This window comes from Hemicordylus capensis, chromosome 2 (genome assembly GCF_027244095.1).
Source record: "Hemicordylus capensis ecotype Gifberg chromosome 2, rHemCap1.1.pri, whole genome shotgun sequence".
Taxonomy (NCBI): Eukaryota; Metazoa; Chordata; class Lepidosauria; order Squamata; family Cordylidae; genus Hemicordylus; species Hemicordylus capensis.
This window is the reverse complement of record NC_069658.1, coordinates 251,909,451-251,923,544: the sequence shown is the minus strand read 5'-3', so window position 1 is coordinate 251,923,544 and position 14,094 is coordinate 251,909,451. Positions and strand designations below refer to the sequence as shown.

Below are 14,094 nucleotides of genomic sequence, written 5' to 3'. Positions count from 1 at the left end.
ACTAATGTATCCTCCTCCCTCTTGGTGTCAAAGTAAGCACTGGTGTGGTGAATGCACATATACCCCATCATGAGCCAACAGTCATCATAAGACAAAGGCTGGTAGGAATCATTCACTGGTTTATAGACACACACACCCCACTACCACCTTCTTCTTCCCCTATTTTGCTAGTGGCTATTTGGGCAGGTGATCCTCTAGGACAAAGTCATGTTTTTTAAAAAAAGATGAGGCAGAGAAAATGACACTTGGAATCCTCGCATAACTCCTGACTGTTGTTCTAAGTCTTTTACAGAGATGGCTCATGTTTTCAGGTTTTGATAAACAACCATGTCTAGATGGTACAATGTTCCTTTTAACAAGGATTTCCAGATATTGTTGACTACAAGTCCCATCATTCCTGTTTGGACAGGGGCGCAATTTCAGTGCTTGCTCTAGGCGCTATTTTCCCTAGTTACGCCTCTGAGGCAGCCCCACATAGAGTGCATTACAGTAGTCAAACCTGGAGGTTACCAGCATATGTACAACTGTTTTAAGGTCATTCACCTCTAGAAATGGATGTAGCTGAGGTATCAGCCGAAGCTGATAAAAAGTGTTCCTGGCCACAGCCTCAACCAGTGAAACCAGGGAGAGCTTTGGGTTCAGGAGCACTCCCAAGCTACTTACCTGATCTTTCAGAGGGAATGTTACTCCATCCAAAATAGGCAGATCTAAACCATCTCCCAGGTCCCACCTACCCACAGTCAGTATCTCCATCTTATTTGGATTCAACTTCATTTTGTTATCCCTCATCCAGCCCATTACTGCCTCCAGGCAGGCATTTAGGGAATATATGCCATTTCCTTTTTTAATTTTTTAATTTAATGTTTTTAAACATTTTATAACAATTTATATTTTGCAACAACATGCCCAAATTGCCCCCCGCCCCCATACCCCCCCTCCCATATATGCCATTTCCTGATGAAGTCAACCTGAAGATTTATTATTTTTATTTATTTATTATTAAAACTTTTATACTGCCCTTCCAAAAGGTTCTGGATACCATCAGCATAATGATAACACCCTGCACCCAACCTCCTCATGATCACTCCCAGTGATTTCATGTAGATGTTAAAGAGCACTGGAGACAGTATGGAGCCTTGTGGAACTCCATACTTTAGTTCTCGCTTCGCAGAACAACAGTCTCCAAGCGACATCATCTGGATTCTACCAGAGAGGTAGGAGCGGAACCACTATAAAACAGTGCCACCTAATCCCACCTCCCTCAGGTGGTCCAGAAGGATACCATGGCCGATGGTACTGAAAGCCGCAGAGAGATCACATTCCCTCTGTTGTTAGCCAGTTGTTTTTAGCTGATCTCAGACTCCATCACAGCTCCTCAGTCTTCGTCACTGTTTTTAGGAAGCATGTCAAATTGTGGCTTTTTACTCAGGCTTTAATATGATTGTCTCCACTGCGGCTTCTTATATTTTGTCCTGTTTTTCATGCTTGTGTTTTAATTTAATTTTTTTAAAATCAGATTTGTTTTTTATATCTTTTTAGCTCAATATTTTAATGTGTTAAATAAATAAATAGTAGAGAGAACTATTTTTGAATGCTCTGAATACCAGCATAAGTTGGCATTCCTTACACCACTGCCCTGTTCAAATCCTAAATATTGGGTGCATTTTGGCAATGCAAAATATGACATATGAATATGGTTTGGTTTTGTATTCATTGACTTGTTAGCCATGATTCCCTGTTCTTTATCTATCTTCTTTAAGAGACAGGACAGAACTCTGAGAAAGGAAGGGAAAAGGTAGACTCTTTGAATGGGTAAGTTAATATTGATGACTGAGGTTGGAAGTCTGTAGTGGTCACAACAGAGCTGCAAAAGGCACAAATAATAATGTGGCGTTTCTTTAATCAACCTGGTCTGCAGAGTAACCCCAGTAAGACAGATGTACACAGAAACAGGAGGGAATGTGGAGGATTTTGTTGCAGGGCCATCTCTGCTACTTTCAGCTCTATCTGTGCCTGCAATCAATCAATCAATCAAAACTGGTATTTTTGGTTGAATTCTATGCATGTTTTCAAGCTTTTTGGAAGTTGCAGAAACAGAGGGAGTTTTTTCCTACGATGCCCTGACAACTTGGGCAGCAGTGGGTATCAAAGGGAGAGCCACTGGCACATGGGTATCAGTTTGGATGAGTTAGAAAATGGGGTCTTCTAACTGGGCAGTCTGATCATGAACTGTGTGTGGATAAAACAAAATGTAGGAGGCGGTTAAAGTCCTGCTTGGTAGGAGGGCTCCATCCTACTCGGTAGCTGTACCCAGCTGTTCAATGAGGTAGGAGAAAAGGCCCTTCTAACCGGCGCAAGCCTTGCAGACAATCGTTTTCTCCACCTCCTACCTTGCTCTTTACTGACCCACGATCACCAAACAGGAGCACGCACAGCACCCAAACCTGGGTAGGATGCTTGTCCTACCCTACTGATGATCATGTGAACTAGCCTAAGCTATAACATTTGTACAAGTAGACCCAGAAATGGATGAAGTGTTGTAATTGTCTCCTGTCCTTCTTGAAGGAATTAAGGAAATAAAGATGGAGGTCCTAGGTGGCTCCAGCTCCAGATTGCGGCGGGCCTAGACATGGTTTGCCGCAGAGGCAGATGCAGGCCAGTCTGCTTCAAACCATCCTTTAGGCCCAACTCTGACACTTTCAAGAAGGAGGAGTTCGCCATACTGATAGAGCCATTTTGGCCAGTCATGTAGCAAAGGAAGCAAAAAGAGAGAGAGAAGCCTGAAGGAGACCATGAAGGTACTTCTACTCCTGCCTTTGAATAACCAGATTCCCCACTGCCTTCTTTCTGGGTGTTTGTTCAACTGATATCTCTTCCCTAAATCATGATGGACCCTGAAGTTCCAGTGGGTGCTCTTGAGTGGTGAGCAGTGTTCCCTCTAACAGGGATTCCCAGATGTTGTTGACTACAACTCCTAGAATCCCCAGCCAAAGGCCACTGCAGCTGGGGATGCTGGGAGTTGTAGTCAACAACATCTGGGAATCCCTGTTAGAGAACAGTGGTGGTGAGTGCAATAATGAATGCAATTCTCAGCTAAGTTTGGGGGAGCATTTTTGTGTAAGGACTACAATCAGATCAATGCCATTTCCAGGGTGACATCTTGGTAGTCGTTTTTATTACCTTTGAATTGCTTCATGATGCCCTTCAAAAAGGGATTTCTATCCAGGCATTCCCAGATCTTCCACTTCAGGGCAGGAGGAAAAGCTACTGGGTTCTCAAATGGCTTCTTCTTACAACTGGATGAGAGAAACAAAGTTAACCTGCCATCCAACCTATCCACAATTGCTGAGTGGAGCAAAAGAAAGGAAGAGAGAGACAGGAAAGAACAGGAAGCCAAGAGACAGAAGTAGGTATGGAAAAGGATGGAGATGCTTTGGGAAGGAAACTCTAACACATACTGCAACTCCTAGGTCCCCAAAGCCAGGCAAGTTCTTGAAGACCCACCCCAACAAGTTAAAATTATCTTTTACAAGTGCTCCCACTGTCTCAAGAGCCCCCACTGGCCATAAGATCCGAAACTTCATGGAAGGAGAGTCCTAGTTTTTGAATGCTCCGCCCATAATATAGGATTTATTTGTAACTGTCTAAACTTATTTAACTGCAAAATGCTTTTTATTTAAAAGAACTTTCACTTAAATTGGTTTCTAGCTAGATTGCTTTATTTATATACTACACACAGGGACTGTTCTGATGAGTGTTACCTGTGTAGGTCAATGTGGGTAGGTCAAGGTAGGTCACACCACCTTCGGGAGCTGCACGTGCTCCCACGTTTCAGTCTAGGTCAGGGATGGGGCCAGCTAGGTCAGAGAAAGGGAAGGTCTGTGGGTGTAAGGTGGGCTCAGGCTCCAAAGCCGTGGTCCTACCAGCACTTTTACTCAGCATATTACCAAGGTAGGAGGAAAAGCATAACAGTTGCAGGAACAAGCTCATCGTGTTTTATTGGCTGTACTGCTCATTTCAATTCAATTTTGCATTTCCCCCCACTTAAGCCAATAGCAGTATCCAATGCACTGGCTGTGTGGACTGGCAAAATGCTACTGCGGGTGCTTTGCAAGCCCACACTTTCCAGGGATACTATGTATTCAACCCTCTTGTGGCTTCTGGCCCTGGAACTGCATTGGGCACACGGCATTACTGAATTGCCCCTTAAATTTCCAAAAACTGCTCAGTTCCTGTTCCATAGGAAGGAAGGGAGATTTAATTACTGGTTTCCTGTCACTTTCTTCATTCTCCCCCCGCCCCACCCCGATGCAAAGTAATTGCATTTTTAAAAGAAAAGAAAAAAACCAAGGCAAAGAAATCAGTAGTTAAAGCCTCTTACCCTTACAGAACAAAAGGAAGTTACTAATTTTATTTTATTTATTTAACTAACTTTTGTATACCACCCAAAACTTACATCTCTGGACGGTTTACAATAAAACAATACAAATTAAAACAGAATCAAAATGTTAAAACATTAAAATGATTTTAAAAATTTAACAAAATGTTAAAAACTATAAAAACTGTAAATCTGATTAAAAGCCTGGGTGAACAAACGTATCTTAATTGCTTTCTTAAAAGTTATCAGAGATGGGGAGGCTCTTATTTCAGCAGGTAGTGCATTCAAGGAAGGAATGCAAAAGGCACATCCCTGAGTAGCCACCAGACAAGTTGGTGGCAATTGCAGACAAACCTCTCCAGACGATCTCAATTGGTGGTGGGGCTCACGGTGAAGACAATGTTCTCTTAAATACCCAGGGCCTAAGCTGTTTAGGGCTTTATAGGTTATAACCAGCACCTTGCTTCCCCCCCCCCCCACCCAGAAACTTATTGGCAGCCAGTGTATCTCTTTCAATATGGTCTCTCCAAGATGACACAGAGACCAACCAACCTGGCTGCTGCACTGTGTACCTATTGCATTTTCTGGTTGCCCCACATAGAGCACATTGCAGTAGTCAAGTCTGGAGGTTATCACCACTGTTCTGAGGTTGTTTATCTCAAGAAATGGATGCAGCTGGTATATCAGCCAGAACTGATAGAAAGCACCTCTGGCCACCGCCTCAACCTGGGACACCAGGGGGAGTTTTGGAATCAGCAGCGGTCCCAGACTGTGTACCTGTTCCTTCTGGGGAAGTGTGACCCCATCCAGAACTGGCAGATCAAAATCGTCTCCCGAGTTCCAACCCCACACAATAAGTATCTCCATCTTATCTGGATTCAGTCTGTTCGTTATCCCTCATCCAGCCCATCACCATCTCTCCAGGCAGGCATTTAGAGAGGTTATGCCTTCTCCTGACGATGCTGACATGGAGAAACAGATTTGAGTGCTATCAGCATACTGATAACACCCTGCACCAAATCTCCCGATGATCTCTCCCAGCAGTTTCATGTAGATGTTTAAACAACATTGGAGACAATATGGAGCCCTGAGGGACACCATATCAAAGTTCAGAGTTTGAAGAGCAACAGTCTCCGAGCGTCACCATCTGCAATCTGCCTGAGGGGTAGAAGTGGAACCACTGCAAAGCAGTGTGTCCCAACCCTAGTCCCTTCAGACGTTCCAGAAGAATACTATGGTTGATAATTTCGTATATCACACAGAGATCCAAAAGGACCAACAGAGTCACACATCTGTCAATTCCCAATTGGAGATAATCCATCAGGCCAACCATGTCAGTCTCTGCCCCATAGCCCTCCCGAAAGCCAGTTTAAAATGGGTCTAGATAATCAGTTTCCTCCAAGACTGCCTGGAGTAGGGAGGCCACCACCCTCTCAATTACTTTGCCCGGCCACGGAAATTTGGAAACAGGCCCATAGTTGCTTAACTCTGAGGGATCCAAGCATGCTTCTTCAGAAGAGGTTTAATAATGCCTCCTTAAGACTAGGAGGCATCCTGAAGCATTTACCATATCTATCAGGCCCTCTACAACAACCCCACTGCCAGATAGTATAAGCCATGTCGGACAAGGATCAAGAGAACAGGTGGTAGGCTGCACTGTTCCAAGCTGCTTGTCCACAACCTCAGGAGTCACAAACTAAAACTGATCCAGCCTAACCACATAAGGAGTCGTCGCTGGACACCTACACTTCAGGCACTGCTGTAATTGTGGGGTCTGACTCTAAGCTGGCCCGAATACAAGAAATTTTATCCACAAAGAGCACATTAAAAATGTCACAGTGTGTCACTGATACTTCCAAATGATGTTTCAGAAGAGTTTCCTGGGATGTCTGCTGACTTGGCCTTACTTCAAAACAAACATTTTGATCCATCTGGTTCAGTATTGTCTACCCTGGCTGGCAGCGGCCCTCCCAGCCCCACCTGGAGATGCTGCCAGAGAGTGAACCTGGGACCTCCTGCATGCAAAGCAGATGCCCTTCCACTCAGCTGTGGCCCCATCCCGATTATCTTACAACTGTGCTGATGTGCTGAGGTCACAAAGCAGGGCAGATCCTGCTAAGCGAAAGGAACAATTCTTTGCTTGCTACTACAAGAGCAGTTCTCCTCTTCTTTTTTCCAAGATGCACATAATTATGACAAATGGATTTCAAAAACATAAAACATGCAATTGAGAAAATGTCTCCTTAAATTACTGTGTCAAAGAATTTCAAGAAATAACTGCAATAGTTTGCAGTGAAATATTAAGTATTGGTGTTGCATTAGGACTTTAATAATAAATAATATGAGTGATTGGGTTTTCCATGGGTGTGTGGTGATGTTTTATATATTTCTATTTCTTGGTGGGGGGAAGGCTATGGGAGCTGAAATGCCTGAGTATTTAAAGGTAAATTGCAAGTGCCTTTAAGGAGACAGTGATCCTCCGTACGTAAGTGAAGGTGCGACAAGTTCCAAAGAGTGTCTGTTATCGGTGAAACACAGACCTCATGGAGCCCTTCCTTCTGTCCCAAAGAGCCTGTAGGGCATGGTCTACACCAGTGGTTCCCAACCTGGGGGCCTACAGATGTTGCTGAATTACAACTCCCAGCATCCCCAGATGCAATAAAATGTAGCTGGGCATGCTGGCAGTTGTAGTTCAACAGCATCTGGAGAAACCCTGGATGGGAACCACAGGTCTACACTGTCGAGACTCTGGACAGTCGACCAGACCAGGGATTCTCAATCTCGGGCCCCCAGATGTTGTTGGACTTAAACTCCCATAATCCACAGCCAAAGGCCATGAGGGGTTGGGGATTATGGGAGTTGAAATCCAATAACATCTGGAGACCCAAGGTTGAGAATCCCTGGACTAGACAATGTGAAGTAAAAAGGAAGAAAGGAGATCCACTTACCTCTCCAAGGTGTTTCTAATCTCCTAGAGGAAAAAGAAAAGAAGAAGAAGAAATTCAGTAACTGACTTCCTAACTACTACTGCATCACAGAACAGCAGCTCCATGCCCACTGCAGAGGACTTCCCATTTTATTTATGTATTTATCAAACTCCTATACCGCCCAAACTTTTGTCTCTGGGCGGTTAACATAAAATAATTAACACACATATAAGAAGTTAAAACAATTCAACAATTTAAAATCAACCATACAATTAAAACAGACAATTTTGAAAAGCTGGGAAAGCTTGGGTGAAAATATGGGTTTTCAGGTTTTTTTAAAAAATTGCCAGAGATGGGGAGGATCGTATCTTAGCAGGGAGCGCATTCCACAACCTCGAGGCAGTAACCAAGAAGGCCCATCTCTGTGTAGCCACCAGACGAGTTGGCAGTAACTGGATACGGACCACCTCAGATGACCTTAATGGGCGGTGTGGCTCATAGTGAAGAAGATGCTCTCTTAAATACCCAGGCCCTAAGCCGTTTAGGGCTTTATAACCAGCACTTTGTATTTTGCCCGGAAACCTATTGGCAACCAGTGAAGATCCATCAGCAAAGGAGTAATGTGGTCTCTCCGAGATGACCCAGAAACCAACCTGGCTGCCACATTCTGAACCAACTGAAGTTTCCAGACTACGTACAAAGGCAGCCCCACGTAGAGCGCATTAAAGAAGTCAACTCTGGAGGTTACCAACCAAATGTACCACTGTTTTGAAGTCATTGATCTCGAGAAACAGGCACAGCTGGCGTATCAACCAGAGCTGATAGAAAGCACCCCTGGCCACCACCTCAACCTGAAAAATCAAGGAGAGGTGTGAATCCAGAAGTACTCCCAGACTGCAAACCTGTTCCTTTGGGGGAAGTGTGACCCCATCTAGAACAGGTAGATCAAGTTCATCTCTGGAGTTCTGACCCCGCACAATAAGTACCTCCATCTTATCTGAATTCAACGTCAGTTTATTATCCCTCATCCAGCCCATTATTGCTTCCAGGCAGGCATTTAGGGAGGATATGCCAGCTCCTGAAGAAGATCTGGGTGTCATCAGCGTACTGGTAACACCCAGCTCCAAATCCCCTAGTGATCTCTCCCAGCAGTTTCATGTAGATGTTAAAAAGCATTGGAGAAAGTATGGAGCCTTGAGGAACACCATACTTAAGCTCAGATTTTGAAGAGCAACAGTCTCCAATCGACACCATCTGGAAGCTGTCCGAGAAGTAGGAGCAGTACCACTGTAAAACGTTTCAGAAGGATACTATGATCGATAGTCTCGAAAACCACAGAGAGTTCCAAAAGGACCAACAGAGTCACACTTCCTCTGTCAATTCCCAATTGGAGATCATCCATCAGGCCGACCAAGGCAGTCTCCACCCCATAGCCCGCCCGAAAACCAGTTTGAAATGGGTCTAGATAATCAGTTTTCTTCAAGACTGCCTGGAGCTGAGAGACCACCATCTTCTCAATTACCTTGCCCAGCCATGGGAGATTGAAAACAGGCCTATAATTGCTAAACTCTGAGAGATATAATGCAGGATTCTTTAGAAGAGGTCTAATAATTGCCTCCTTAAGACAAGGAGGCATCCTGCCCTCCCTCAGAAAAGCATTTATTATTTCTACCAGGCCTCCTACAAGAGCCTCCCTGCTAGAAAGAACAAGCCATGTTGGACAAGGGTCAAGAGAACAAGTGGTAGGCCTCACCGCTCCAAGCAGCTTGTCCACATCCTCAGGAGTCACAAACTGAAACCGATCCAGTCGAATTGCATAAGAGGAGTTGTTGGACACCTCCAGTTCAGACATCAAATTAATTGTGGAGTCTCCATCTAGAACAACTCCGCTGGACATGAACTCGGAGAGGCAATAGGGGCAGAAAAGAACCGCTTCTTTGCCACATGTATTGCCTGAGCATAGATCTTTGAATGCGCTCTATGTTGCAATCTGTCGGATTCGAGTCAAGTCTTTCTCCACTTGCGCTTCAGTCACCTACCTTGCTGCTTCAGCCCCCATAGATATTCCATATACCAAGGGGCCAATTTTGAAGCGGGTCGGAGGGGACGCTTGGGAGCAATTGTGTCTACTGCCCTGGTGAGCAAGTTGTTCCAATTGTCAACCAGGGCATCAACAAGATCACTGGCAAAGCCAACATCGAATCCCTCTAAGGCTCCTTGGAATCCTACTGGATCCCAATAACCTCTTCTGGTGGACCATTCTAATGGGCCCCTCACCCCTGGGGAGTTGGGAAGTGGTTGTAAGTCTAACATTAACCAGATGGTGGTCCGTCCATGACAATGGGGAGATCACAGGAGTCCCCACCCACAGAACACCAGCCTGAGCAGAGCAGAAGACCAAACCAAGCGTGTGACCTGCAATATGCATTGGTCCAGAGACCACTTGGGATAGGCCCATAGTTGTCATTGCCTCTATGAACTCCTGAGCTGCCCCGGACAAATTGGTCCCGCAATGAACACTGAAGTCCCCCAGCACCAAAAGTCTGGGAGACTTCAACACAACTTCCGCGACCAAGTCCGTGAGCTTCGTAAGGGATTCTGTTGGGCAGTGGAGCGATCAGTACACCAACAGAACTCCCAATCTATCCCTGGTCCCCAAACTTAAGTATACACATTCAATATGGTCTGATACCCTAACAGGGACCATGGTGAGGGAGATGTTATAGACCACAACCACTCCACCTCCCCGCCCACTTCCCCTCACTTGTTCTTCTACAGAATATCCTGGAGGGAGAAGCTGGGACCAGACTGGACCACTAGCCTCCCCCAACAAAGCCTCTCCCATTACCATGCAGTGCGCAACAGGGAGGGCAAGTTTTGGGTGTATTTGTTTGTTTACTGCACTTCTGTAAGGGGAGGAGAGCTGGTTTTGTGGTAGCAAGAATGACATCGCCTTAGCTAAGCAGGGTCCAGCCTGGTAGCATATGAATGGAAAACATGATGTGTGAGCACTGCAAGATATTCCCCTTGGGGGATGGAGTCGCTCCAAGTTCCCTCCCTAGCATCTCCAAGAGAGGGCTCCTGCCTACAACATTGGAGTTGCGGCTGCCGGTCTGTGTAGATAATCCTGAGCTAGATGGACCAATGCTCTGACTCGGTATATGGCAGCTTCCTAGGTTCCTACCCTGCTCTTCCTCCAAGGAGCCCAGAGTGATTTACATGGTTATGTTTATCCACACAACAACCCTGTGGCGTAGGTTAGGTGACTGGCCCAGAGTCACCTAGTGAGTTTCATGGCTGAACAGAGAGGAGCAATTGTCTTGTGGTACCAAGCATGAATTGTCCCCTTTGCTAATCAGGGTCTGTCCTAGTTTACATTTGAATGGGAGACTACATGTGAGCATTGTAAGAGATTCCCCTTAGGGAATGGGACCATTCTGGGAAGAGCACTGAGGTCCAAGTTCCCTCCCTGGCATCTCCAAGATAGGGCTGCGAAAGACTCTTGACTGCAACCTTGGAGAAGCCACTGACAAACTGTGCAGACAATACTGTGCTAGATGGACCAATGATTGGACTCAGTATATGGCAGCTGCTTATGTTCCTGTGGATTAGGACTAGGTCTCCCCAATCCTAGTCTAACACTCCTAGCCTCTAACCATTATACCACACTGCTTTCTCTTCAGAGTTAGAATGGCATTCCTAACCCACACAAAGAGGCTTCAGGGACTCACCCCCACATCTGCCATCTCCCTCTGCACTGACTCCTGCAACAAGATCAGGCAGGCCGTTCCCTTCACCCTCAATCTCAGGCAGAAAATTTAGCCGCTGGGCCATGCTCCTCATTCAAGGAGGAGATTAGCTGCCTTCCAGGAGCAAACCCCACCAGAGGGGAAGAAGGGAGGCCTTTGACTGTGCACACTTGTGGTATTGGGACTAAGCTAGGTTCCCTGGGCTACTGGCCCGCTATTCCTACTCTAGACCAAACACGCTAATTCAACTAGCCACCTTTTGCACACTCGGTGAAACACAATCCTCTCTTTGATACACAAGAGCCCTACTGAATAAGACCAGGAGTCCATCTCATTTAACATTGTATTAGCGACCATGACAGATGTATAAACCACAAAGAGGAAAGGTCTCATTAAAGACACAGTAATGCTTAAAAGACTATTGGGAGCTCCACCATCTGCAATGGACACTGGGGATGAGAGTGAGGTCAAGACAAGAAGTTGGAGTACTCTGGAAAACAAACAACACTGTCTAGATTCTCCCCAAAACTGCAAAAATGAAGAGAAGCAATCCCAGACTAAAAGGCTAGCAGGGAAGCAGTCCTCTAGTTAGAAATAGTTCCCATTAAGGTGAATACTTTGTCCTGTTTCTCGTGGACGCTCCCGTACATAACCTAGCTTTATCAGAGGAATAAACTGAGCACTCCTTTTACTTCTTTTTACAGTGAAAGAAACACATGAAGGTTTCGAGTCCAACTTCCCCTGGAGAGGAGCCTGGGCTGTTGCTTCCACTGACTTACCTGCAGGAGTTGAGCCGCTGGTTGCTGGCACTTCTCCTCCATCTCCCAGATAGTCCATTCGAGAGAGGAGAGCTCCTCGGAGAGTCTGGCCAAGTGCTCCTCACTCCTTGCTAAAATCTCCCTCTCCAGCTCTTCCATCTGGGCCAGCAAACGTTTCTCCTGTTCTTCCAAAAACTGGTGCATTTGTCTGAACTCAGCCACGACTTTTTGCTTTGCTGTTTCTGTTTGCTCCTGCAATAAGCAGATGGAAAAAGGAGGAGAGCAGGCCAATGTCAGAAGGATAATCAGCCACTGTAGTGTGTCAAGAGGTATCTTATGAGAGTCTCATTGGAAGAACACCTTCTGACTTCCAGAGGTTCGATCTGCATTGATGGAGGACAGAGATCTAGAAATCTCTTTCCCCTGCTGTATCCCCATTTTATTCTCAATTAAGCTTTTGAACAGTACTCTGAGTCCTGCCTCCTCGTCTTTTCCAATACACCAAAACTTGCTTAAATTATTATTAATTATTATTATTATTTACATTTTATATCCCGCTTTTCCTCCAAGGAGCTCAGAGCGGTGTACTACATGCTTGAGTTGATTTTCACAACAACCCTGTGAAGTAGGTTAGGCTGAGAGAGAAGTGACTGGCCCAGAGTCACCCAGCTAGTATCATGGCTGAATGGGGATTTGAACTCAAGTCTCCCCGGTCCTAGTCCAGCACTCTAACCACTACACCACGCTGGCTCATTGATTCTGAAGCTGAAGTGCTCCCCCAGCCAAGCTGATTTCCCCACTTTAAGCCAAAAGCATTGTTGGAATATCTAGCCAGCATTCTGGGGCAGTTCTGGAAAAAATTCTGACTTTCAGTTTTTTTACCAGCATTCATCAGGGAAAGAGTTCCATAAATGCTGACAAGGGCCCACCCTTAGAATGGCCTTTCATGAACACCATAGTGGGAAATCAGGACAGTCCATACAGTAGAAGTTCTGAGCAGCAAAGCTGCCTCCTACCTCTATCTCTTCTGCTCAGTTGCCCCTGCTGACTGGGCAAAGAGGCACCTTTTACTGTGGTGATTCTCTTTATTTAGCAGGGGGAGAGTAACTGGCCCTATCCACCCCCAGCACAGTACTTCCAGTGACTGTTGCTGGTGTCTAGCTTATGTAGAGCCCCTGGTGGCGCAGTGGTAAAACTGCCGCCCTGTAACCAGAAGGTTGCAAGTTTAATCCTGACCAGGGGCTCAAGGTTGACTCAGCCTTCCATCCTTCCAAGGTCGGTAAAATGAGTACCCAGAATGTTGGGGGGCAATATGCTAAATCATTGTAAACCGCTTAGAGAGCTTCCAGCTATAGAGCGGTATATAAATGTAAGTGCTATTGCTATTGCTATTATGTTTCTTTTTAGAATGTGAGCCCTTTAGGGACAGGGTTCCATCTTATTTGTTTGTTATTTCTCTGTGTAAATCACCCTGAGCCATTTTTGGAAGGGCGGTATAGAAATCGAATTATTATTTCTTGTTTACACAGTCAGACAGGTGTTATTGACTGGTTTGTTTTATCCAGACATTGAGTCCTTCCCAAGCACCTGGGATGCCAGAATTTTATTGTCAATGGTTATAGATATCGTTGCAGAATATAGGCTGTTCCCAGTAAAGCTGCTTTTTGTAATTGGCTGATGGTGATTTCTGTGGCCCCATGGTGTTGAGGTGCTCTTCAAGGTCTTTTGGAACTGCACCCAGGGCGCCAAGTACCACTGGGATTATTTTGGTCTTTTTCTGCCACAGCCTTTCAATTTCAATTTTTAGAACTTTGTATTTGGTGATTTTTTTCTATTTCTTTTTCTTCTATTCTGCTATCCCCTGGTATTGCTATGTCGATTATTTTGACTTGTTTTTCTTTCTTCTCGACTACAGTGATATCTGGTGTATTGTGTGGCAGATGTTTGTCTGTTTGTAGTCGGAAGTCCCATAATATTTTTACATCTTCATTTTCTTCAACTTTTTCAATTTTATGGTCCCACCAATTCTTGGCTACAGGTAGCTTGTATTTTTTGCAGATGTTCCAGTGTATCATCCCTGCTACCTTGTCATGCCTTTGTTTGTAGTCAGTCTGTGCGATCTTCTTACAACAGCTGATCAGGTGGTCCACTGTTTCATCTGCTTCTTTACAAAGGCGGCACTTGCTGTTTGTTGTGGATTTTTCGACTTTTGCTCTTATTGCATTTGTTCTTAGTGCCTGTTCTTGTGCAGCCAGCATTAAACCCTCTGTTTCTTTCTTCAA

The 14,094-nt window shown here is 45.2% G+C and overlaps 1 protein-coding gene across 1 annotated transcript in view; it reads right to left on the bottom strand.

Moving 5' to 3' along the window:
* Positions 1-14,094, bottom strand: part of LOC128343941 (zinc finger protein RFP-like) — a 60,691-nt gene that overhangs the window by 10,465 nt on the left and 36,132 nt on the right. The window contains exons 10-12 of the mRNA XM_053293377.1: positions 11,834-12,064; positions 7,327-7,349; positions 3,181-3,296 (exon numbers count right to left, since the gene is read on the bottom strand). Of these exons, the coding sequence (XP_053149352.1) occupies positions 3,181-3,296; positions 7,327-7,349; positions 11,834-12,064 (370 nt within the window). The remainder of the gene's footprint in view (positions 1-3,180; positions 3,297-7,326; positions 7,350-11,833; positions 12,065-14,094) is intronic.